Raw genomic sequence first — 27,719 nt, 5'->3', positions numbered from 1 at the left:
TTTTTGGCACAGCATATACTGTAACTTGTAAAAATTGAAGTGCATTTTAAAAGTCTGTGATCAGTTTCTGCCTGTAATAAGATCCACTGAACGCTAGTGATGGGCGCTTTCGAAACACGCTTCATGAAGATACGAAACCTTTCCGAATCTTTTGTTTTGAATCAGTGGTTCGGAGCATGTATCAAACTGCCAAAGTCACATGATTTCAGGAAACGAGGATTAGTTACGTCATAACTGTTTCGAAACGTTTGGAAATGTCAGTGGTTCACCGCTGGGGGAAGATGATCTCTGTGAACCCATGAATCATGCAGATTTACTGAGATTGAACAAGTGTCTGTGGGTTTAACCTGATCTCTGATCAGTTTTATACATTTGTAGATGTTTTATTTAGAATTAGATTTAATTAATATTTGTATAATTAAAAGGAATAATAGTAGTTAATAGTCTCTTATTGGCCTGTTTAGCTGAGCCATCCATAAAATAAACAAAACAAGCACTGGAAATTGATAAAAGAGCACATATTATACAGACACTTGATATTTAATCATATTAGAGGATTAGTTAATTGCATTTGATAGATTTTACTTTCAATAAAACATTTGTAATGGGTTTGTAGAAGGTGTTTTTATGCAAAACTACACGCTTGCATGCTTAGACTAACCAGGCCAGCTGACAGTCTTGCCTGGGCCCGGGACAAGATAATCTTAGATGGCCCCCCCCACGATTTTTTTTATTTTTATAAAACACCATATACTTTTACCCAAACTGAATAATAAAAACACATTTAAATAGGTACATTTTCTATAAATGCCTTCATTTTCTTTTCTGACATAGCCTACTGCAGTTCTTGTTAAAACACACTAGACATGCGAAATCTGTGCATTTTGGGCACTTTTGTGTGAAATCATATTTATTTTTTGTCCATCAAAAGTGTGCTTTCACTTTTAATTAAGCATGAGCAGCGCAGTAAAAATAGACTCGGATCTGACCCATTATCTGTTCACCGATGATGACAGTGACGCATTTCAGCCGGCTTTTTATTTCTCATCTCCATAAATATATCTATATTTCTCCTTTCCACTAGCGCTTGCTCTCCCGTGGCGTCTGTCGTTGCTATGCAACAATGAACTTAGGCGCGCCTGTAAAAACGAGCGCGCCGTGTCGCTATTATGAGCTAATATCCAAAATATTTCCATATGTGGCTCTTTCCTCCTTTCTTATCAACAAGTGGATTTACAGCCACCACAGCAGCAGCACCGCCGGTCGCCATGTCTCAGCGCTTTTATGAAGAGGACGCAACTGCACGCGCTTCGGGCATGCACGCGCATCAAGTATATGGGATTAATATCCTGCCATGATTCAAAACTGAAATTAAAGTTCTGAAAGGTTGAAAGTAAGTGTTTGAAAACTCAAAATCCTACAAAAAAAAGTTTTGCAAGATCGAAAAATAAGATTTGCAAGCTTGCAAAATGTAAAAAAATTAAAAAATATCTCTGCAAACATTGTTGTTTTTGAGATTTCCTTCTTCAGAACTGCAACATTTTTTTTACGATGTTGCGCAAACAATTTTTCAGAGTTTCAAATTTGTCATTGTTCTCCCACTGTATTCGTTTGTTTTCCAGGTTTGAAACCTTGTAAATGGTGATCTGAAAACTGGTGTGCGAATGTGTAAAAAAAAGTTTTGAAACTCTGAAAAAAGACTTTTGCAGACTTGCAAAGTGGTAAAAAAAAATGAAATCTCTGCAAACAAAATTTTGTTTTTGAGTTTTCCTTCTTCAGAAGTGCAACACTCTTTTTTACGGTGTTGTGCAATAATTTTTTCAGAGTTTCGAATTTGTCACTGTTCTCCCAGTGTATAGTTTGTTTTCCAGATTTGAAACCTTGTAAATGGTGATCTGAAAACTGGTGTGCGAATAGGTGAAAAAAGTTTTGAAACTCTGAAAACTGAGGTTCGAAAGGGCTAAACTTATTACATTACATTACATGTGCACTCCTATTGCAGACTATTTTTTCAGAGCTGAGTTTACAACACCCACTTTGCGGAGATACGCCCACACAGTTGCGAGCTTGCGACTCACGTGATTTGTGGCAGCGTTGTCACGCAGTTCTGCTCTGAAACTCTGAAACTCAGACTGAGCGAAAATGAAGCTTCGCAACCTCGCAACTTAAAAAAAAGCCTGGAGGGAGGGCCTTCTGCTCTTGGCCAATGCTTTGCTGTCTGCTGACGTACAGTCCAATCACAAGTCGTATTTACTGGAAAGGTGGGATTGACCGACTGCTCCGCCAATGACGAAAGCGAATGGGATGATAGTCAGTCAGTCAGTCATATTTATTTATAGAGCACATTTAAAAACAACAGTTGTTGGCCAAAGTGCTGTATTAAAATATAGTATCAAAATGATTAACACATGCAAGCACAATTATCAATGAACTTGATTAATGTTGCAGAAATGTTTTACTATCCACAACCAAAGGCCTTTCAACAGGGGCGGCGCCAGATAATTTTTAACGTAGGTGCTGAGGGGGTGCTAGATCATTGACAGGGGGAGCTGCGCAATTATATATATATATATTAGGGGTGTAACGGTACATGTATTCGTATTGAACCGTTTCGGTTCGAGGCTTCCGGTTCGGTACGCATACAAACCGACCGATTCCTTGGACCATTTTTCTTGCCGACAAAATTCGCGCTGGCGCGATCACCGCAACGTTGCGCAACATCAAATGGCAAACGTAATGAAAGCGGAACGAAACTGCGCTACTCATTATGTGCTTCACAGACAGTTTATCAGTTCGGACCAGCAACATCTGTGCAGCGCGAGCCGATCTCGATCAAGCGACACTGTTACAACACAGCGCTAAGAGATCCAGTGAAGAAAACATTTGAATTCGCCACTGAAGTAATAACATCGCTGCGAGATCTAGTGAGAAGCATTCACATTTCTCCGTTATTAACCGTAGATCTCTATTAGATCAAACAGCGCTGACGTGGACACCAGGAGAAACATTGTGCCGTGAATGAACTAGTAATACTTTACGTCCACAGATCAGCAACATTCACCATGGATTTAATATAGTAACACTAACTGTAACAAGTTTGGCTGGAATAGTGAACTGCTTTCAAATACTTCACACATCTTTTTCCAGCTCTTCAAAACTCAAATAATATATAAATAAATATATATATATTTAAATGTTATTTTTAATGTGATGACCAAAACATTATTTGTTCATCCTTCAAAGATGACCCCCATTTATAAACCTGAAAGTTTCAAGATGTAGGAAAACTCAGTTATTTAAAAATATTTTTTCTTTTAACAAATAAGAAATTTCTCTGGCATTTCTTTCTTTTTGCTGTATCGAAAACGTACCGAACCGTGACTTTAAAACCGAGGTACGTACCGAACCGTAATTTTTGTGTACCGTTACACCCCTAATATATATATATATATATACATACACACACTCTATTATTTAAATGAGCAAAATTTATGATGAGATGAGCTCCAGTTCACGTGCAATGCAATCGCGCCCGCGCCTCCGTGAATATATTGTCTGCCATTTGCTTCTTATTTAATATATATCCAGGCAATTGGTTTATGAAAAATTTATTAAAAATTAAGATACAATTTATACAAAATGAAATTCACTTTAAAGAAAGGCTTTCTACAAAACAAAACTTAATTTAGTGGTCAAAATCATGTCTGACCCATCATATCTTCCGATATATTGCGCATCCATCTTATTCATGCTGTTCAATTTTCATAATCAGCATAGATGTGAAAAAAATAACATTATAATATTTTAACCAAAAATGAAACTAAATGCGCTTATTTAATGGCTACAACACATAGTGGGCCTATAGGCCTACAGACTCTCTAAATATTGACATTAACATTAACAATGCTGCAAGTGCAGTTTGTTAATAGTAAATGTTAACTAATCTATAAGTGTTACCGATTTTTTAATACCGATTCAGAGGTCTCGTGAGTTCAGTGTTGGACAGGTCAGTTGTTTTAACTATTCATTAAAGTGAATAGTTAAAATGAGTCATTCGTTTGGTTTGCGTATCGGACGTGTCATTAGTGGACGTCTAGCCACGGCACGCTTGTGTGATTATCTCGGCAGTTTAGGACATCGCACAAGATTTGCAATTTGTACAAATAGAGACATTTTTGTGAATAAAAATGTTTTCTTTTGTATTAGTGTATCATAATTTCATTTGCGCATGCAACAAAGAAGACGTGCAAGTGTGGATCAGGTGACGCGCGTGCATTCATTGAAGTCTTTTCTGAGTCAATCTCATTTGATTCATTTGGATTTTGAGACTTTCTTTTCGCGGTTTTTAAGCATTTCACAACCCACACACAAAAAACTACAAATGAATAGGCCTGGTGCTAGTTATTAATGTGGGCACAACTACACATTTACAACTACACATTTGACAAATTCATAAATGTGCGTCATTTAAACTAATACGCAAAATACAGAATCACATGAATGTGCAGCATTTTGTACAACTAGAGCCATAGTTGTTAATACAAAACCTCGATTTTGTATTAATGTAGCTCAGAATTTGCGCATGCAACATGTAAGATGTTGATCAGGTTGCATGCGTGCATTCATTGACTCGTTTCTAGAATGCATGAATATATTATATTCATCCCATACGCTTTCGTCATTGGCGGAGCAGTCGGTCAATCCCACCTTTCCAGTAAATACGACTTGTGAGGGAAACGATTTTTCACTGCTTTTTAGAATGTTTAAGGTTGAACAATTTGTTTAGTATACTTAAATTAATGTTTTTAAGTTTTGGTGAAAACTTCTCCACTCAAAGCTTTATTCTCGGCCCATGTTATAGAGCGGCACAAAGAAGTAAATGTCAGTTGCTAAACTTCTTGATTGGACAAGCTAAAAGAGCTATTTATATCTCAAGGAAAAAGAAGTTAGAAGGTTTAGTAGGGCAAAAAGTTGAGATGGTTTTTAAACATTTGGTGAAAAGTCGGGTTCTGATTGATTTTAAGTTTTATAAGTTGGTTAATGATTATGAAGGCTTTTTGCAAAGGTGGGGATATAATGAAGCTATTTGCACAGTTGTGGATGGAATGTTGTTTTTTGCTTTAGTATTGGAATGAGTGGTTGGGTGTGGAGAACCCAACCCAAGTGATTATTTATAATGTAAATGTAACATTTATAATATGAAGTTCTGTGGGTCAAATAAAGTTGTTGTGAAAAACTCTCTCTCACTCTCTCTCTCTCTCTCTCTCTCTCTCTCTCTCTCTCTCTCTCTCTCTCTCTCTCTCTCTCTCTCTCTCTCTCTCTCTCTCTCTCTCTCTCTCTCTCTCTCTCTCTCTCTCTCTCTCTCTCTCTCTCTCTCTCTCTCTCTCTCTCTCTCTCTCTCTCTGCTAATGTAGGTTAAGCTACTGTGATATGACAGATGAAGGTTGTTCTGATGTGACTTCAGCTCTGAAATCAAACCCGTCACACCTGAGAGAGCTGGACCTGAGCGGGAATAAACTAGGAGACTCTGGAGTGAAAAACCTCAGTGATCTACTGATGAACCCACAATTCAAGCTGGAGAAACTACAGTTAGTGTCATTATACTGTACAGCAATTACAGTGTGACTGAAGTTTATTTATTTGAAGACAGCAGGGCTTATGTTTCATTGGTTATAGCAGTGCACTTTCTGGGTTTCCCTATTGCTCACATTTGTATGTGTTTTGTTTATCTACACTCTGTGTAATTATTCTGTGGCTCAGTAAATATCACAGTATTATTTAACTTTATTAACTTAAAATCTCTGAATATCATTTATTTCATTGTTTGAGTTAAACATACAAAAATAATTGATCCAACAGTTCATTTCATCTAAAATTTACAGTTATAAAAAAAAAAATTTCACTATAAGAATTGAGTATTTGACTAACCAATTATTTATTTATAATACACTTAAAGCTGCAGTCCGTAGCTTTTTTGGGGTTAAAAATGATCCAAAATACATATTTGAGAAAATACATAACCAGCCAGTGTTCAAAACTCTCTGCTTGCCGTAGCTCGATTCACAGCGGTAAGCTTGTAATAATGTTTTTAATTCCAGTGGTACTGGTGGATTTCAGCGGGAGATTCGAGCATGTCTTTGCGTCATTACGTCACATCTGTACACACACACATCTGTACACACACACACACATCTGTACACACACACACATCTGTACACACACACACATCTGTACACACACACATCTGTACACACACACACACATCTGTACACACACACACATCTGTACACACACACACACACACATCTGTACACACACACATCTGCACACACACACACACACACATCTACACACACATCTGTCCACACAAACACACACATCTGTACACACACACATCTGTCCACACACACACACACATCTGTCCACACACACACATCTGTCCACACACACACATCTGTCCACACACACATCTGTCCAAACACACACACATCTAACCCCACACACACACATCTGTCCACACACACACATCTGTCCAAACACACACACATCTGTCCAAACACACACACATCTGTCCAAACACACACACATCTGTCCAAACACACACACATCTGTCCACACACACACACATCTGTCCACACACACACACACACACACACACATCTGTACACACACACACACACACATCTGTACACGCACATCTGTCCACACAAACATCTGAACACACACACACATCTGCACACACACACACACACACACACACATCTGTACACACACACACACACACACACACACACACACACACACACACACACACACACACACACACACACACACACACACACACACATCTGTCCACACACACACATCTGTCCACACACACACACACACACACACATACACACACACACATCTGTCCACACACACACTCATCTGTCTACACACACACATCTGTCCACACACACACACACATCTGTCCACACACACATCTGTCCACACACACACACACATCTGTCCACACACACACACACACACACACACACACACACACACACACACACACACACACACACACACACACACACACACACACACACACACACACACACACACACACACCCACACACACACACACACACACACACACACACACACACACACACACACACATCGGTCCACACACACACACACACATCTGTCCACACACACACATCTGTCCACACACACACACATCTGTCCACACACACACACACACACACACACACACACATTTGTCCACACACACACACATCTTTCCACACACACACACACACACACACACACACATCTGTCCACACACACACATCTGTCCACACACACACACACACACACACACACACACATCTGTCCACACACACACACACACACACACATCTGTCCACACACACGCACACACATCTGTCCACACACACATCTGTCCACACACACACATCTGTACACACACACATCTGTACACACACACACACACATCTGTCCACACACACACACACATCTGTACACGCACATCTGTACACGCACATCTGTCCACACACACATCTGCACACACACACACACACACACACATCTGTACACACATACACATCTACACACACACACCTGTACACACACACGTCTGTACACACACACACACACATCTAAACACACATCTGCACACACACATCTGTACACACACACACACACACACATCTGTACACACACACACACATCTAAACACACATCTGTACACACACACCACATCTAAACACACATCTGTACACACATCTGTACACACACACACACACACACACACATCTGTACACACACACACACACACATCTGTACACACACACACACAACATCTGTACACACACACACACATCTGTACACACACACACACACACACACACACACACATCTGTACACACACACACACACACACATCTGTACACACACACATCTGTACACACACACACATCTGTACACACACACACACACACTTCTGTCCACACACATCTGTCCACACACACACATCTGTCCACACACATCTGCACACACACATATGCACACACACACATCTGCACACACACATCTGTCCACACACATCTGTCCACACACATCTGTACACACACACATCTGTCCACACACATCTGTCCACACACATCTGTCCACACACATCTGTACACACACATCTGAACACACACATCTGTACACACACATCTGTACACACACATCTGAACACACACATCTGTACACACACATCTGTCCACACACATCTGTCCACACACACACACACACACATCTGTACACACACACACACACACACACACACACACACACACACACACATCTGTACACATAAAGAAGAGTCTCGGCTAGTAGGCTATATTGTGTGTGAGGATGTTGGAGGTGGAGATTTATAGCCTTTTCTCACAGCACTTGATATAATTAAACTTATCAATTTGATGGCGGATCCAGAAAGGTTAAAACGACGATCATCATCAGTGACAACATCACCCGCTGTAACATGCAGAAGACTTCGTTCGGACTTCGGAGCGGCGACAGAGAGAAAGAGACTGCAGCCGGACCCATGCGAAAACAAGGATAATATCGGAAGGACATTACATGTAGTCACGCAATGCTTGCTTACGCTGTTAACATTAACAATTTGAGAACATAGTATAGCTACTTTGCACGGTTTTGCGTGAAATGATAACTTATAAGCAATTGTTAGATTTAATCAGCGCGATTTACTGCAATGTCAGAACCAGAACAAAAGTGGATGTTTCTTACTAGTTCAGACATTTTCCAGTGAAAATTATTATGTTGGTCATACTTCCAAAAAGAATAATCTGTGATTGTGAATGCCAGTATCGACACCGGCGCGGCAACTGACACACACACACACTCTCCTCAAACACTGTGTTCATCCGCGCTGTGCCGTGTCGAGGGTGTCGAAGTACAACTCACGTAAAGTGGATAATTCTGCGAATGACTGCAGTTGCAGATTTCGAACAGAGATGGCGACAAAGAGGAAAAACGCCGGACTGCAGCTTTAAGAAATTTGTGAAATTTCTATCAAAATATTTGAGAATGGAGAATTAAACTGATATGTTTCAAGAACCACAAATATTACTTAATTCAAATCAGTATTATTAATATATTTAACACACTCTTGAGAGATTGAGCAGATTTACTCAGTTAAAACAATGCCCCCCATTTACATTTACTCAGTTTATACAGTGTATTGTAATTGATTTCACTGCTTTAAAATTGAATCAATATTTTTGAGTGTAAAAATGTTTCACCAAAAAAAATTAGTAAATCATATAAAACTTTTTAGAGTGTAGATAGTACTTGTTTAATTCCCAGCATCTGATACAATGTACTGATTGTGTACACGCAGAAATCTGCCTTTTCAACAGAGAATAAAGAAGAGAGACGTCAAATAAATAGTTAGAAATGAAAGAGAAGAAACAGTGTCTTCCAGCGCACAGAACTAGTGTGACTGGGTTTTAAAACAGACTATTGGAAACTAAATGCTGCTGTAGCTCTTCAATAAGATGATCATCATAGATGTGAACTATTGTTATTTCTCTGTCTTCAGTCTGAATAGATGCAGTATTACAGAGAAACAGAGTCTCATCCTGACTTCAGCTCTGAAATCAAACCCGTCACACCTGAGAGAGCTGGACCTGAGCAGGAATAAACTAGGAGACTCTGGAGTGAAAAACCTCAGTGATCTACTGATGAACCCACAATTCAAGCTGGAGAAACTACAGTTAGTGTCATTATACTGTACAGCAATTACAGTGTGAATGAAGTTTATTTATTTGAAGACAGCAGGGCTTATGTTTCATTGGTTATAGCAGTGCACTTTCTGGGTTTTTAAACTAAAACACTTTATTCTCAATATCTGACAGTGAGTCTGAGTTCACATTATATTTGTGTAAAATTCTTCACATTCATGATTTGTTTGTAAGATAATCTCTCTTCCTCTGTTTGTGTCTCTCTAGTCTGTATGGCTGTGGCATTACAGATGTTTCTTCTTTAACTCAGTCTTTGACTAACTCAAAAGCACGGCAGTTTTTAAAAGAGCTTGATCTGAGAGTCAATGAGATAGGAGACTCAAAGCAGCGGCTCAGAGACGAGCTACGAGACTCAAACTGTGTCCTGAGGTGAGGAAACATCACTGAGATATTAAAGAGATCTTCATTTACCTCTGATATGTGAACAAACCTTTCAAACATTCCTGAAAGGAAATTATCATTAAGATTTGTTGCAACAAAGGGTTTGTGTGAGAACATAATGTGAAGTTATTGAAATGTTGAACACAAAGGAGGAAAGAGAAGAAAAGCTCACTGTCACAGCTTTATACATCAACACCTGCTTTATGCAGGGCTGCCAACTCTCACGCATTCACCGTGAGACTCACGCAATTGAGCCAATTCTCACGCTCTCACGCCACACCCCCGATTTCTCACGCTGAAGTGTCAACCCGGTCGGTCAAATGCCTGAAAGATAAGTTTATCTATAGATCTACCAGTTGAGCCATTCGTGATCGACTAGTTTTACCGCAAATTAGTTAAAATATCCTGTAATCTATAGCGAGCGAGCGTGCATGCGAGACAGATGTGTTGAGCTCCTAACGGCGCGCTCCTAACTGCGCACGCGCTCCTAACTGCGCACGACGGCAGAGAGGTGATTAAGCGCGCTTGCGTGTCTTTCGCAACACAACCCAGTGGACAGTTACACTGTATTGAGACAGTTGAGAAATAATCATATTTTTACAGTTTTCAACAATAATTGTCATTGTTGAACCCTTGCTCTTATTATATTTCTGATTTCTCAGTTTTGTCATTATTTTAGCAAATCATTTATTTTATATGTTTTGAGACGAGACAGTTTGTTTTAAGAAGTTTTAAAGAGTTAGTAAAAGAGTAAAGTAAAAGTTAAAACTTTTTTATTTAAGTAGGCATCTATTTTTTATTAAGTCGGCCTATTTATTTTGTATTGATACATAACCTTACTGTATTCATTCATAATGTATCATTATTGCGTGACATTTGTGTCAATAATCGTCAAGCACAGGGGACTTTGCGTAGTGGGAGGGGGCCCCCAAATCAAATTCTGCTTAGGGCCCCCAAAAGGCTCGGACCGGCTCTGGAGACCAGACAGACAGTGTGAGTTTTTTGTGACAATTGTGAGGGAAATACACAATTTATTTCCATAAACTGTGTAGTCAGCCGTTCTCCCTCCCATCTGCACCGTGTGAATTGTGAACGCAGGCAGGTCAGTGAGTTACAGGGCGCTCCTTGTCTCCATCCAGTTTAGGCTGGTAATAGGCCTGTTATATAGTTTAGAATTAAGTTAGCAATATAGAGTTGTTTGTTTTGCAGCACTGAGCAGTTATTTTACATAACTGTATCATAAAAACAGTACAAAAGCATTTCCAGATGACAAATATGGACATGCCTAGTAGTTAATGTTAATTATTGTTTTCTAAGAACAGAATGTCAATTAAAATGTTAAATGTAAAATTAAATGTAATGTAAATCTCCCAAGAAATTCTGTACAGATACCAAATACTTTGACAATCAATATATACTTAATACACTTCTGCTAATGCAAGGATTTTGTGTTTGTATTTTTCCCCACACCAAGCCACGCCCCTCAATAAGCCCCTCCCCCATAACCCAAGCCCCGCCCCCCAAAATCTCACTCTAAGATGAACTCAAAAGTTGGCAGCCCTGTTTATGAACTGTGTCAGTAGAAGTGAATCATTTCAGTGTGAAAACAGACTTGGTCAGATTGTAGGAAACGCTGCACTCCTGCTAAAATCAGTGCAGTTCCAGCTTCAGCTCACAGCGTCCAGCTCACATGAGCAATGTCTCTGTCTCTAGTGTGTTTTACTGTGACAAGCAACACGTCACACTACTCTACACTTACTTTACTCTCAGTTATTTACTAAGAGCCTACAAACATGTTTAAACTAGAGGACAAACGGCTTTAACTAAAGGTTTGTGTTTAACTCAAAATAACATTAGTATTTGCTCCCTGTGGTTTATTCCATACGCCGTACACTCATTAGTTTCTCCTTTACAGAGACTCAATAGGAGTCGCACCAACACACACACACACACACACACACACACACACACACACACACACACACACACACACACACACACACATGAACATGAACATGATTCAGGCTTTACATCTATTATATTTAAAAACACAAATATCTATGCAGGATAATTTAAAGTCTGTTATTAATCTGATTACAGGAATTCAATTTAACTTTTTTTTTACTCAAAACAGTAATTGAAATATAATAATTTGCACTTTGTTCCACTGAACACTGATTGTTTTCTCTTCTGTTCCACTTTACAGTGTAGATGGAGATCAGTCATCAAACGTCAGTGGATTTACATCATGGTTTAAATCTGTGAAACGGAGATGAGAGGAGCAGAAACCATCAGGTGATCCACAGAAGAGTCTCACTGCTGTCTATGAGGAGAAATACATGTGTAAATGTGTTTCATACAGGTGGAAGAGACTCAGACTTCACTATTAAATAAAGCAGCGTGTGTGTTAGCATGCGTATTAGAAACATGTGATATTGAATGATTAATGTTGGTTTATTATTCAGCCAAATGATGGTTTAGTTGTAATTAAAGGTGGAACAGAGGAAGAAGCTCAGATGAGTGTCAGCAGAAATCTCCACTATCAGGCCTGCAAATATAATCATGTTTAGACTAAACTCATCCATAATTATTCAAATATTTCTAATCATGACCGTGATTGTCAAGTATAGCACATAAATGTTTAAAAAGATGTAAAGTTTACATGCAACTTTTAAACATTTACATTATCACTGTAACATTTTATACACAGAATATCTTTATTGTTATTGTTGTATTGTATATGAAGTTAGTTGTGTGTGTGTGTGTGTGTGTGTGTGTGTGTGTGTGTGTGTGTGTGTGTGTGTGTGTGTGTGTGTGTGTGTGTGTGTGTGTGTGTGTGTGTGTGTGTGTGTGTGTGTGTGTGTGTGTGTGTTGCTGATGCACAGATGTACAGTATATTGTCTTTGTTCTGTGGATGAAGTCTCTTCTCCTCTACAGACCGACTAAACATTTTCCCAGTGAACTGCATTTGTGTGTGTTTCACTCGCTCCTCAGAGAGCAGACGGATGTGGGCCACTTCAGGCGATGATGCGGCACTGCAGGCCTTCTTATGGCCCCGACAAAATGTATGTGAGCCTGAAGTGGCCCACATGTAAAATGGCAAATATGGCCCAAATATTTAATATCACATGTGGGCCTTTTTAGGCAAAGATGCGGCACTCATGGCAATGTGTAATCTGAATGTGGGCCTAAAGTGGCTCATATGATAAATAATGAATATGGCCCAAATATCACAAACCAAATGTGGGCCACCTATGGCAAAAATGTGGCACAATCGACAATGACTAATCTGGGTGTAAACCAAATATGGCCCACATATGTTGCAGCAAATGTGACCCAGTTATCTTAAAACAAATCTGGACCAGTTTTGGCAAAGATGAGGGACAGTAATCACTGTGAATCTGAATGTGAACCCATGGGCGTCAGTGTGGTCTGAAATGTGCTGGGGACAGAGACACATTCATTTATTTTCTCTTTCGTGCAGGTCATGTTTTGAAAGACGATCTCCTGTAGCTTACTAATGTAAATAAATAAAAATGTATACAAAAATGTGATGATGTCCAACTCGTTTTATGAAGAAGAAAGCCTTAAGTTTTTAAAAAGCATTAGACATATATGACCCACTATTCTGCTTCAAGTAGCCTACCATGTTGACAATATGACATGACGTGGTTTAATGTACCTAAACAATGATTACCAAATTTCTCTCTCATGCTCCTCATAACCACTGAAAACAGTCAAAAAATCTAACCCAAATTCCAATTATTATGGAGGTTATCTGACATTAAGCGTTTCTGCTTCACATTTTCAGCAGGGCAGCGGAGCGGCTGTCGACTCCCCACGGTTCTCATGGGCTTTATATAGAAGTCCTAACGTGAAAAAGCTTTACGTGGTTTACCTAAACAACGATCACCAAACGATCACAGTTGTTGCAAAATAGTTGGACAACATTTGGCAAATGAATGGCACAGTCAGCACTGGCTAACCAGGGTGTAAGCCTTATGGCACAGTAAGCAACGTGAGTGTGTGTGTGTGTGTGTGTGTGTACTGTAGGGATGGGAAAATGAAGCCTCATGAAGAATTGAGGCTTTCCCCTGAATGTTTCGGGAAAAGATTCGAAGCATCAAGAGTGTCGAGACTTCCGGTAATGGCGGAGCAGCGCTCAGTCGCTCCACAGAGCCGCTCGCTTAATAACAGTCTTCTGGCCTCCCAACTTTGCTTTTAACGACGATGGAACTACTTTATTGTTGTCGGTAACATTTTTACACCATATTATGTCCGAACAAAAACAGAATAGGAAACATAAATGTAAAGGCAGAGCTCAAGCACTGAAACTAACAGACCACAACTACGTTGCTAGCCAAAAAGAAAACAACGGCGGGAAAATGGATGACGACTTCTCAACTTCTCAACGGACGCGGAGGTTGTTACTCCGGTTGGTCGCCCCTCTTCCTGCCCTGCCTTAAAAGTAAAAAGGAAAGAAAGGAGCGACTTGTCGCTCCGGTTGAGAGTGTACGCTGTGCGTGTATGTCTGCCGCTACTCTCCCGGGTTTTATACTTTAATTTGTTTGATTTACTTTTATTAGTTTTATATAAGATCTGTTTTAATCTGTTTTTAAATCTTTTTCGTCTGAGTCGCCGCTCGACTGCGCTTGTTGTAGTCGCGTCTGGGACAATACAAAGCGTTTCAAGAGCTGCGGCATCTTGTTACATTGTGGATCAGCAGTTTTGGATTTACGGATCTACATTTTGGGCCCATTTTTGGAGTAGCTTCATGACACCTACTTGAGTGGATTACCGTATACGTTTGCTGTTCACATCGTGGAGTTGTAAACAGGGAAAAGGAAATATTTTCATGGACCACGCATGGATATATATCATTGACGGTCATTTGGATTTGTATTAGACTCAGTACATGGTGAGTGTTTTCTCTAAGGGGGAATTGTATCATGACCACATTGTTGTGTGGCAGCTGGACTTTATTGACTGTTTTGGGGATTTTCGTCACTTGGAATAGTGTACGTTACCCCTTTGAAATGTCTTTACCATCGGCTTGTAGTGGTGTGTCAATCAACTACACTGCATTAGAACTCAAGCGTTTGGATGGTCGTTTGGACCGGTTATATGGTCTACAAAGCGGTTGGCACCGAGCTGGAAGAAATTGAAGCGTGATGTGAATCTTGCTTCCCTAAAATTCGTATCAAAAACCTTCCTTCATGAATCCTCCTTTTTGGGAAATAACATGATGCCACTTAAAATGGCTTTGATAAACGCCAGATCTGTTGCAAACAAAACTTTTTTGCTGAATGAGTTTTTCTCATCAAATAACTTGGATTTTCTTTTCATCACTGAAACATGGCTCACTCCAGACGATCGAACTTTTTTATCTGAACTCTGCCCTACGAACTGTAATTATCTCAGTTGCCCTAGAACTTCTAGTCGTGGTGGGGGGGTCGCTGTGATTTTTAAGAACTTGTTTTTATGTAAGCCTTTTTCTACAGACTCTTATTCCAGTTTTGAGGCTTTGGTTTGTAAAGTTGATTTACCGAAACCTGTGCTTTGCGCCCTAATCTACAGAGCACCAAAATCCAATAAGGATTTTTTAACAGAGTTCTCTGATTTTCTATCTAATTTGGCCACAAAAGCTGATGATGTTTTGCTTTTAGGCGATTTCAATATACATGTTTGTTGCCCACAAAAGCCACTTGTAAGAGAGTTCACTCAACTTTTAGACTCTTTTAATTTAATACAATATATTTCTGACTCTACACATATGCAGGGCCACACTCTTGACCTTGTTATGACTACAGGTTTTCCTATAGTAAACATTGACATTCGTGATGCTGGGCTGTCTGATCATCTGCCAATAATATTTGATTGTTCTATCCCTGCTTTAAAACCTGAAAACAGCTCCTCCACTTACCTGTCTAGAGTTATCAACTCCTCTACTGCCGCACTGTTTATCGAGGCTTTTAAAGAACTCCCAGGAGGTGTCACTACACAGTATTCTGATGTTGATGACTTGGTCGTTAGTTTTAATACATCATGTACTGGGATTTTAAATGAAATCGCCCCCTGTAAAGTCAGGACACTAAAACCAAAAAAACAGCCTTGGATAAACAAAGTTCGTACTTTGAGAAAAGAGTGTAGAAGAGCAGAAAGAAAATGGAGGAAGGATAAATTACAAATCTCCTACCAGTTATTACAAAATTCCTTAGTCAAATTTCAAGAGGAGGCTGCCTTTCAAAGGTCTAAATATTTTTCTAATTTGATTGCTCAAAATTCCCAATGTCCAAAGTTTTTGTTCGCTACTATAAATTCTGTATTAAATTGGTCAATTGAGATTGGTATTGTTCAGAGCACAGAGTTGTGTGAGAAGTTTTGCAGTTTTTTCATAAACAAAAATCCTTTGCATTAAATCACAGATTGTACTGAATCCATCCCAGAAGGTCTGGCGTTTGCCTCTGAGTAGAGCTAAATTTTCACACTTCCGTCCGATCTTACATTCTGAACTAACGAATATAGTGTCCAGTTTAAGATCGACCACTTGTTCACTTGACGTTATACCAACTAGATTGCTAAAGGAAGTCCTGGACTCAGTTGCACCAAATCTCATTTCTGTCATTAACAGTTCCTTTCAGACGAGTTCCGTTCCATCTGGTTTCAAACATGCAGTAGTTCATCCGCTGCTTAAAAAGGAAAATTTGGACACATCTGATTTTAATAACTATAGACCTATTTCGAAACTGCCTTTCTTGTCGAGAGTATTGGAGAAAGCTGTTTTAAATCAGTTATCCCCTTACTTAATTGAGAATAATATACTGGATCCGTTTCAGTCTGGGTTTAGATCCAAGCACAGTACTGAATCAGCCCTGTTAAGAGTGGTAAACGACTTGTTGTTATTTGTGGATTCCGGAAATTGTGCAGTTCTGGTATTGTTGGATCTCAGTGCAGCTTTTGATACAGTGGATCACTGTATTCTTTTAAATAGGTTAAAAACTGAGGCTGGTATTTGTGATTCAGCTGTAGAGTGGTTTGAATCCTACTTCTCTGAGAGGACTTTCTCTGTTGAGATCGGTCAGTTTCATTTATCGCCTGTTCCTGTCACCAGGGGAGTACCGCAAGGCTCCATTTTGGGACCGATTTTATTTTCATTATATATGCTACCTCTTCGTTATATTTTTGAATCTCATCAGATTCCTTATCATATTTATGCGGATGATACCCAGTTGTACATGCCAATAAAATCTGGGTCTAAGTCCTTATCCGATTTATTAGCCTGCGTAAATGACATTAAAAGTTGGATGGGTGAAAATTTTCTTCAGTTAAATGAAAACAAGACTGAAGTTATTTTATTTGGCGCCCCCCATTTGGTAGATAGTCTGACCTCTGATTTAGGACCTCTGAAAGCTAACATCCGCACTCATGTAAAAAACCTGGGTGTCATTGTGGACTCAGAGTTAAAATTCGACAAGCAAATAAACTCTGTTGTCAGAAGCAGTTTTTTTCAGCTCAGGAGCTTACGAAAATTAAAATCTATTTTATCTTTTGGTGACCTAGAGACAGTCATTCATGCCAAAACGGAAGGAAAGCCGTCCTCACGGTAGACCGACTATACACTCACCGGCCACTTTATTAGGTACCCCATGCTAGTAACGGGTTGGACCCCCTTTTGCCTTCAGAACTGCCTCAATTCTTCGTGGCATAGATTCAACAAGGTGCTGGAAGCATTCCTCAGGGACTTTGGTCCATATTGACATGATGGCATCACACAGTTGCCGCAGATTTGTCGGCTGCACATCCATGATGCGAATCTCCCGTTCCACCACATCCCAAAGATGCTCTATTGGGTTGAGATCTGGTGACTGTGGAGGCCATTTTAGTACAGTGAACTCATTGTCATGTTCAAGAAACCAATTTGAAATGATTAGAGCTTTGTGACATGGTGGAAGTAGCCATCAGAGGATGGGTACATGGTGGCCATAAAGGGATGGACATGGTCAGAAACAATGCTCAGGTAGGCCGTGGCATTTAAACGATGCCCAATTGGCACTAAGGGGCCTAAAGTGTGCCAGGAAAACATCCCCCACACCATTACACCACCACCACCAGCCTGCACAGTGGTAACAAGGCATGATGGTTCCATGTTCTCATTCTGTTTACGCCAAATTCTGACTCTAACATCTGAATGTCTCAACAGAAATCGAGACTCATCAGACCAGGCAACATTTTTCCAGTCTTCAACTGTTCAATTTTGGTGAGCTCTTGCAAATTGTAGCCTCTTTTTCCTATTTGTAGTGGAGATGAGTGGTACCCGGTGGAGTCTTCTGCTGTTGTAGCCCATCCGCCTCAAGGTTGTGCGTGTTGTGGCTTCACAAATGCTTTGCTGCATACCTCGGTTGTAACGAGTGGTTATTTCAGTCACTGTTGCCCTTCTATCAGCTCGAACCAGTCTGGCCATTCTCCTCTGACCTCTGGCATCAACAAGGCATTTCCGCCCACAGAACTGCCGCTCACTGGATGTTTTTTCTTTTTCGGACCATTCTCTGTAAACCCTAGAGATGGTTGTGCGTGAAAATCCCAGTAGATTAGCAGTTTCTGAAATACTCAGACCAGCCCTTCTGGCACCAACAATCATGCCACGTTCAAAGTCACTCAAATCAACTTTCTTCCCCATACTGATGCTCGGTTTGAACTGCAGGAGATTGTCTTGACCATGTCTACATGCCTAAATGCACTGAGTTGCCGCCATGTGATTGGCTGCTTAGAAATTAAGTGTTAACGAGCAGTTGGACAGGTGTACCTAATAAAGTGGCCGGTGAGTGTATGTTGATGGCCAACTTTACAGAGACGATACTATGTACTGGTTATAATACATCGCGAAAGGAAGATCGGAGGGACCAAAAAAAGAAACATGTCGCCAATGAACGCAACATAAGATCAGCTAAAATCACCTACTTCACGTAGACTGTTAAACATGTTATTTGTATATTCATTTAAAAAAAAGCGTTCTCATTGTTACATGTGGTGTTTGTCTGTCATTGAATATGTACTGCATGTATATTTTATATCTATATCATATAATAGGGTACGGATAATAAATATGGAACAAAACTATGTAGTAGAACAAAAATGTCACAACTAAAATTAGTAAGCTGGAATGTACGAGGTATTAACTCAGCAGCTAAAAGAACCAAAATTTTAAGCCACATTAAAAAACTCAAGGCAGATATATGTCTATTGCAAGAAACGCATCTTTTGGAACCAGAACACAAGAAATTAACAAATACACAATTAACACAAATATACTCTGCATCTTACAATTCGAAGAAAAGAGGTGTAGCTATTTTAATCAATAAAAACATAACAGTTATTAATCACTCAACTATATGTGATCCAGAAGGACGATATGTTATTATCAATATAACTTTTAACAATAAAATACTGACCATTAACAATAAAATACTGACCATTGCTAATATCTATGGACCAAACATAGATGACCCCCAATTTTTCAATAATTTTTTCTCATCAATAGCCAACCTTTCCCAATCAGCCATCATAATCGGGGGAGACTTTAACACAGTTATTGATCCAATTCAAGACAAATCAAATACACCATCACACTTTAAACCATGGCAATCTACAGAAACCATTAAACAATACATGACTGACCTAGGTCTTGGCGATAGCTGGAGACTCACAAACCCAAACTCGAGAGAATACAGTTATTTTTCAGCAGTTCATAAATCATATTCACGCATTGACTATTTCTTAACAAGCAATTCTCTCATCCCTGACATTTTAAATACAACAATACACCCTATCGTTATCTCGGATCATGCACCAATTACTATGACTATTAATAACAGAAATGATACTAAAAAATCATTTAGATGGAGGATGAATACCTCATTACTTCAAGACAACGAGTTTAATGAATACTATAAAAAAGAATGGGCATTTTTCATGGAAACAAACAATACACCAGACATCTCTGCCGCAACTCTCTGGGAAACAGCTAAAGTTGTACTAAGAGGAAAGATCATATCATACTCTACACACAAATATAAAAAGGAACAAAGCCGAGAAAAAGAATTAGAAAATAAAATACATACATTACACAATGTTTACTCTCATAATCCTAATGAACAGACTCTACAGGAAATAAATAAAACAAAAGATGAACACAGAGACATTATAAATAAAAGGATAGAATTCCAAAAACAATGCCTTAGACATAAACATTTTGAACATAATGACAAATCAGGTAAATACCTTGCTAAACTACTCAAACGTAATAGAGAAAAGACACTTATCCCGGTAATCAATAATCCGCAAGGAAAGACACTCCACACCTCACAAGATATCAATGATACTTTTCGTACATTTTATAAACATCTATACAGTAATGCAAAAGAACCAAAAATGAATGACACTAAATCATTTCTTAACAATTTAATTTTACCCAGTCTGAGCACAACACAAAGAGAATCATTAGAAGAATCTATATCAGAAACTGAATATAAACAAGCTCTTGATTCTCTATCAAACAATAAAGCTCCAGGTTTAGATGGATACCCACCAGAATATTACAAACATTTTTGGTCAACTATATCACCATTATTTTTGCAAATGACGGCAGAAATCAAAAACACTTCTTCTATTCCACCTCACATGAACACAGCACTAATTTCAGTCCTGCTTAAACCAAACAAAGACCCAACGTTATGCACTAGTTATCGCCCATTATCTCTTCTAAATACTGACTTAAAAATTATAAGTAAAGCCTTGGCTACACGTCTTGAAACCGTAATTTCATCTCTTATCCATCCAGACCAAACAGGCTTCATCAAAGGACGCCAGTCAGCAAACAATACCAGACGATTATTCAACATTATGAACCTATGTAATCAAAACAAAAAAATGACTATAATCATATCACTAGACGCAGAAAAAGCATTTGATAAAGTTAGTTGGCACTTTCTGTATATGACACTCAAAAAATTAGGGTTCGGAGACTGCTTTATTCACTGGATTAAAACACAATATAATACTCCACTAGCATCTGTTATAACGAATGGCATAATATCATCACCATTCCAACTTCAGCGAGGTACTCGCCAAGGATGCCCCTTATCACCATTACTATTCGCCTTGTTTATAGAACCGCTTGCTGCTGCAATAAGACAGAATGATAAAATTTTGGGAGTTCTATCAAACAACACTGATCATAAAATTTCATTATACGCAGACGACATACTTCTATTTGTACAAAATCCTAAAACTTCTCTTACAGAAATAATGAAACTCATCAATGAATATTCTATTATATCAGACTACTCCATAAACTGGACTAAATCAACAATTTTGCCACTGAACATGAAACCACAGGACCGAAGCATACAAAACATACCGTTCAAAATTAATAATATTACATACTTAGGAATAAACATATCACAGAACCTCTCTGACTTGTTTAGCCTCAATTTTAATCCACTGCTGAAAACAATAGAAGATGATTTAACTCGATGGATGAATCTACCGCTTTCCATTATAGGTCGTATTGCAACAGTTAAAATGTGTATTTTACCAAAACTCCTATATCTATTCACCATGACTCCGGTACAACCAACTAAGAAATGGTTTACATCATTAAATCAAATAATCAGCAAATTTTACTGGAAAAAAAAAGAATCCTAAAATTAGTTTACAAACACTTCAAAAAAATAAATCTCAAGGCGGCCTAGCAGCACCAAATTTCCACTACTATTACTTAGCGTCCCATCTACAATACTTTTGCAACTGGATCAAAGGTGACAACCCCCAAAACCCATGGCTAGAGTTAGAACAAACAGAATGCAAAGAAATAACTATACTGTATCTGATCTCCCATCCCTCACAAAAAAAATCAAACAAAACAATCTATTTAAGAACGTAACAATTAAAACAACTCTCACCGCTTGGTGGCAAATTAATACATTGGCAAAACATGAACTGATACCACACATCAACTCACCTATATGGCATAATCCTGACTTTACTATCAAAAAAATTCCGCTAAACAACATTAAATGGAAAAAGAAAGGTATCACACATCTACATCACTTGTTTACTGGCAACACCTTCGCTACATTTACAGAATTAACTCAGAAATTTAATATAGGAAAAGAACAGTATTACTATTACTTGCAAATTAGGAATTCTATTAAAAGTACAATTGGAGACAAGGATATTGCACAACCTCCCCCAATTCTAAAACATATCACCACAATTAGTAATTCATTAAAAACACTTAGTAAATTATACACTCTAATATCATCTATAGACACTAAAACAATAGCAGTACCAGTTAAACAATGGGAAAAAGATCTCAATATCAACATAAATGAGGAATTGTGGAAAACAATTTGCAGAAACACTTTTATCTTAAGTACAAACATAAACATCCAGTTAATTCAGTATAAAATCATCCACAGAACTCACATAACACAGCGTAAGATGTTTAAAATGGGATTAGTAACTTCAGACAGATGTACTAACTGCAGTTTAAATACACCGGACACTTACCTTCATGCACTCTGGCTATGCCCGCCGGTTCATCAGTTCTGGATAGATATCGTTAATAAACTATCAGAATTCTTTAAAATTACAATTAATGCGCTCCCATTATTATGTCTTTTAGGTGACACATCTCAAATGAACCTCTCCTTTGAACACTCAAAACCTCTGCTCTTATCTCTAGCTATCGCCAAAAAAACAATATTACTCAACTGGAAAAATAAACACCAAATATCAATTACACAATGGTTACATCTACTAAGGGTTCATATTATTAAAGAGAAACAAACGTTAGCAATTAAAAACCAACTGTACAAATTTAATAATATTTTCAGTCCACTGCTCTCATCCTTAAATATTGAATAAAACTAGCTAGGGAGTTAATACCTCAATTAAAATCTTCAGTCTTTGGTATATAGGATGAATTTATAATAAGGATATTCAATATGCATAAATACAAACTACCCCTATAATAAATAAGTAATTGATCTACATCATTCATGTGTGTATATATGTGTATGTATATATTATGATAAGTTATACTCGTAATTTCTCATGTAAAAACCGCATATTAAGACTATTCATGCTTTCATTTCAACAAGGCTAGATTATTGTAACGCTTTGTATGCCGGTATCAACCATTTTTCATTAATGCGCTTGCAACTGGTACAAAATGCTGCAGCTCGTTTTTTAATGGGTAAGAAAAAACGTGAGCATATCACCCCTATTTTATCACATTTGCATTGGTTACCGGTCAAGTTCAGAATTGAGTACAAGGTTTTGACTTTTGTATTTAAAGCCTTGCATGGTCTTGCTCCAGTTTATATCACAGACCTCATTTGTCCATACTCTCCACTAAGAACTCTTAGATCATCTTCTGAAAAATTATTAACTATCCTTCGCTCTCGCTTAAAATCGAAAGGTGATAGAGCTTTTTCCGGTTTGGGTCCGAGGCTGTGGAATTCGTTACCTCAATCTGTTAGGTTAGCTTCCTCTTTATATGCATTCAAGTCAGCTTTGAAAACACATCTTTTTTCTCTGGCGTACTCATAACTGTGGATATGTAGCCTTAGTGAGTTAAAATTTTATACTATGAAATTTGTACGATGTTTGTTTTTATTGTGTTTTTATTTGTGTTTTTGTGAAGCACCTTGGTCAGCAGAAATGCTGTTTTAAGGTGCTATATAAATAAAAGTGACCTTGACCTTGTCTTTAGAGGATCTTCAGGCTATCATTCTGGCTGCAGTTAACCAGAGAGCTGATAACCTGGAACTGATGGTAAGAGACAACAAGTCAGGCATCGAAGAGCTGAAAACCTCCCTTCATTTTGCCTTCGTCAAAATTGAAGCTTTGAAAAATGAAAACAAAAAGTTATCTGAGCTTTGCAACAGTCATGAAAAAACTATAAAAACATGGAAATTCGTCTCTCTGAGACTGAAAGATACAGGCGGAGATCGGCTCTAAGGCTGTATGGGCTACCAGAGGAAAGGGAGGAAAATGTAAAAAGAAAGGTGATAGACATCTGTCAGCAAATAGGCCCTAACCAAAATATGAGTCAAGCTGGCAACACACACCCTCGCTCCGTGATTATCCTCTTTGCCTTCCGCACAGCGAGGGATGACGTCTGGAAAAATGCACGAAACCACACTTTCCTGAGGGAGAAGAGGCTCCGCTTCGGCGAGGATCTCACTCAGGCTGACAAGAAGACCCGAGAAAGGCTGTGGCGCCGCATCGAAGAAGCGAGGAAACAAGGAAAGCCAGCTTTTGTCAGAGGAACCCGAGCCTTCATAGAGGATGTGGAGATGCTTTAAGATGTTTCCTATGGAGCCACACTAGGACTTTGTTGTAAACTCTGACCTTGTGCTTCTCTTTCTGTTGCTGCTTTAGAGAGGAAGAAGATCTGTTCAGGTGACGGTGCTAATACCTATGTTGGCTATATCTGCTCATAGGGGTGAACTCCATCCTCTCTCAGGCTTTTATTATATATTAATAATAATTAATAATTGTATATTATTAACCCAGTCAGTCATTCATGAATAACACAAGCACTTTGTAATTATTTTAAAATGTTCCGAATTCACTTTAAAGAGGCAGAAGCTGTTATTGCTTAGGTTGTTTTTCTCTCGTAAAGAGAATTGTTCTTTAGCGGTTAATGAAACTACGTTCTATAAATGCCAGAGGACTATGAAACATTTTTAAAAGAAAAGCCATCTTTATTTTCTGTAAATAAATCATGTACTCATGTAAAGAGGATTTTGGGCGGTGATTTTAATTTGGTTCTGTCAGGTCCATTAAGTCAAGAACACACATGACAATGAATGATTAGGAAATTGTATTGAATAAATTGCAATTTAAGTTGATAATTAAAATTTGGTGGTATGGCTCTGTTCAGGGAGTCCTCTGACCTTTCATGAGCACCATGAAATAGCAGAGAGTCAGAGGACAGCAGCAGCATTAGGGAACGCTCAGAGTTTAGTACTGGGAGAGCAGAACTATTCCCCCATATGAACAGAGCAGCAACGATGACAGAAAAGCAAATGCCACATTATACACGACAAGAAAGTGCTGGGGAGGAGGTGGGTTGCAGAGAGCGAGCAGTTAGGAGCGAACTGAATCTGCTTAAATAGGGCGCCCTGATTTGAGCGTAGTCATTAGCAGCGAGGGGAGATGAACAGCAGATGCGCTGATGCAGCTCAGCTGAGCGATCGCTGATGAGACCGTGTAGTCGGCCGATAGCGTTAGCAGCATCTTGACTACCTGGCCTGCCAGAACTGATGCTGATGCTCAATTTATGGTTAAACAATTAGACAGGTGCCCACCAAAACAAACTCCAAATTCAAAAAAACTAATTGACTTTACAAAAAGGCTGGATCTCATTGATATATGGAAATAAAAACATACATTGTTGAAAACATACACTTGGAGCAATAGAAAGCACACGCTGCAGTCCAGGAGAGATTTCTGGCTGATCTCGGCTGATTTAGACCCTCCATTGAGTCATGCACTGTTTCTCCTGCTGTTCTGACAGACCATACGGCCATTTCTTTAGCTATTCAGGTCAGCAAGGAACCAAGAGCGAGATTCTCTAGCGGTCACTGGAGATTAAATAATTCTCTACTATCTCATGAAGAGCTAAACATGAAAATAGATCTCCTGATCTCAGAACAGTGGGAGGCGGCTAGAAAAGGGAATCATTTTGGGACATCGTAGGAACTTCTCAAATATAAAATTAGAGGCGTCTGCTCGGGTTATGGCAAGATATTGGCGCACAAAAAGAAAAGTGTAACATACACGCTAATCAACAATATTAACAAACTTGCTGAAAAAGAGCATTTGAGGCATGAAGATAATAATGCCTTATTAGACTTACAAAACCAACTAGACATTTTATATGAGAACAAAGCAAAAGGAGCTTTTATAAGGTCTCGTAGGAATTGGATGGAACAGGGTGAGAAAAACAGCAGATATTTATTTAACATGGAAAAAAGTAGAAATGAAATCAATTCTATAAGAAAACTTGACATTGGGGAAAAGATTAGCGAGGACAGTAAGAAATATCAAACTATATAAGTGCTTTTTATGAAAATCTGATCTGCTGTCAGGACATAACTCTTGAGGAGATTATTTGGGGAATAACTCAATTAAAGAACAATAAATCCCCAGGCTGTGATGGTCTGAGCTCTGAGATGTAGAAATGTTTCTCTGAGTCACGGTAAATTTCTTCTGGCTGTCTTCAGAGAATCTCTTGACAGAGGAGCTTCCTCCTTCTCTGAGGCGTCACAACACTTATTCCAAAACCTCACAAACACTCGCTATTCATTGACAACTGGCGACCCATTACATTGCTAAATAATGACTGTAAGATTCTAGCATCTATCTTAGCAAAACGTCTCAAATCTAAATTACACACTTTAATTGATGAATGCCGATCTGGTTTCATGAAAGATCGTCACATAGCCAATAACATTCGCTTAGCTTTGGATCTGATTGAATACAAAGACTTTCTGGATGATGAACAACACCTTATTATATTCTTAGACTTTCAAAAAGCCTTTGACACACTGTAAGCCAAAAGTTTATTATTGACACCTTTAACTTTTTTAATTTTGGTAAGAATTGTATGAATGCTGTATAAACTCTGTACATGGGAGTAAACAGTTGTGTTAGATTGGCTAATGGAAGCTCACCTAGATTTCACACACACAAAGGTCTCCGCCAAGACTGCCCCACCTCGCCTCTTCTATTGCTGATTGTAGCTCAAATTCTCTGTCATTTAATTCACAAGAGTTCATTCAAAGGAATTACATTAAATGAAAGAGAAATACAAATCTGACAGCTGGCTGATGACACAACCCTGTTTCTAAAAAATGAATCCCAAATAGGAGTCGCACTAAATGTTGTAAAGCAATTTTCTGAAAGGTCAGGCTTGAATCTCAATCTTTCAAAATGTGAGCCGTTTTCTGTTAAAAATAAGCATTCGGGTCAAATATGTGGCATAAATATAAAGAATTTAGTAACTTATCTTGGAATAAAGATCAGTCCTAATCAAAAGTTGATGACAGAGAGTAATATCTCTTTACTACACGATTCTATTCATAAAAAGTTTGACTCTTGGCAAGAGATATATCTGCGTATGGCAGGTTCTTCTTTCTAAAGCAGAAGGTCTCTCACGGGCAGCAGATTTATTTACATCAATAGAAATTCATAAGTTACAATATGCCAATCTAGACAAACTATTATATAACTTTATATGGAGGAAGAAGCCCCATAAAATCAGGAAAAACATCTTGACTAATAAAGTTGAGGAGGGGGGGTTTATCGGTAACTGACTTCTCACTTTTCAATGAGATATTAAAAATCAACTGGATTAAAAGATGCTTGAAAAATCCAAACAGTTTCTGGAATATTGTTCCGAACTTTATCTTTGAACTTGGTAAAATCCCGTTCTTCTTCAGT

At 38.6% G+C, this 27,719-nt stretch overlaps 1 protein-coding gene across 1 annotated transcript in view; it reads left to right on the top strand.

The window, feature by feature from the left end:
• The window catches only part of LOC130100468 (ribonuclease inhibitor-like), a 669,359-nt gene that overhangs the window by 316,595 nt on the left and 325,045 nt on the right, over positions 1-27,719 (top strand). The window contains exons 5-6 of the mRNA XM_056265946.1: positions 5,415-5,588; positions 9,620-9,793. Of these exons, the coding sequence (XP_056121921.1) occupies positions 5,415-5,588; positions 9,620-9,793 (348 nt within the window). The remainder of the gene's footprint in view (positions 1-5,414; positions 5,589-9,619; positions 9,794-27,719) is intronic.

This window comes from Rhinichthys klamathensis, unplaced genomic scaffold (genome assembly GCF_029890125.1).
Source record: "Rhinichthys klamathensis goyatoka isolate OS25496 unplaced genomic scaffold, OSU_Roscu_1.1 h1tg000011l_1, whole genome shotgun sequence".
Taxonomy (NCBI): Eukaryota; Metazoa; Chordata; class Actinopteri; order Cypriniformes; family Leuciscidae; genus Rhinichthys; species Rhinichthys klamathensis.
Note: the sequence above shows the minus strand (reverse complement) of the source record. Positions and strands in the feature narration are given on the sequence as shown.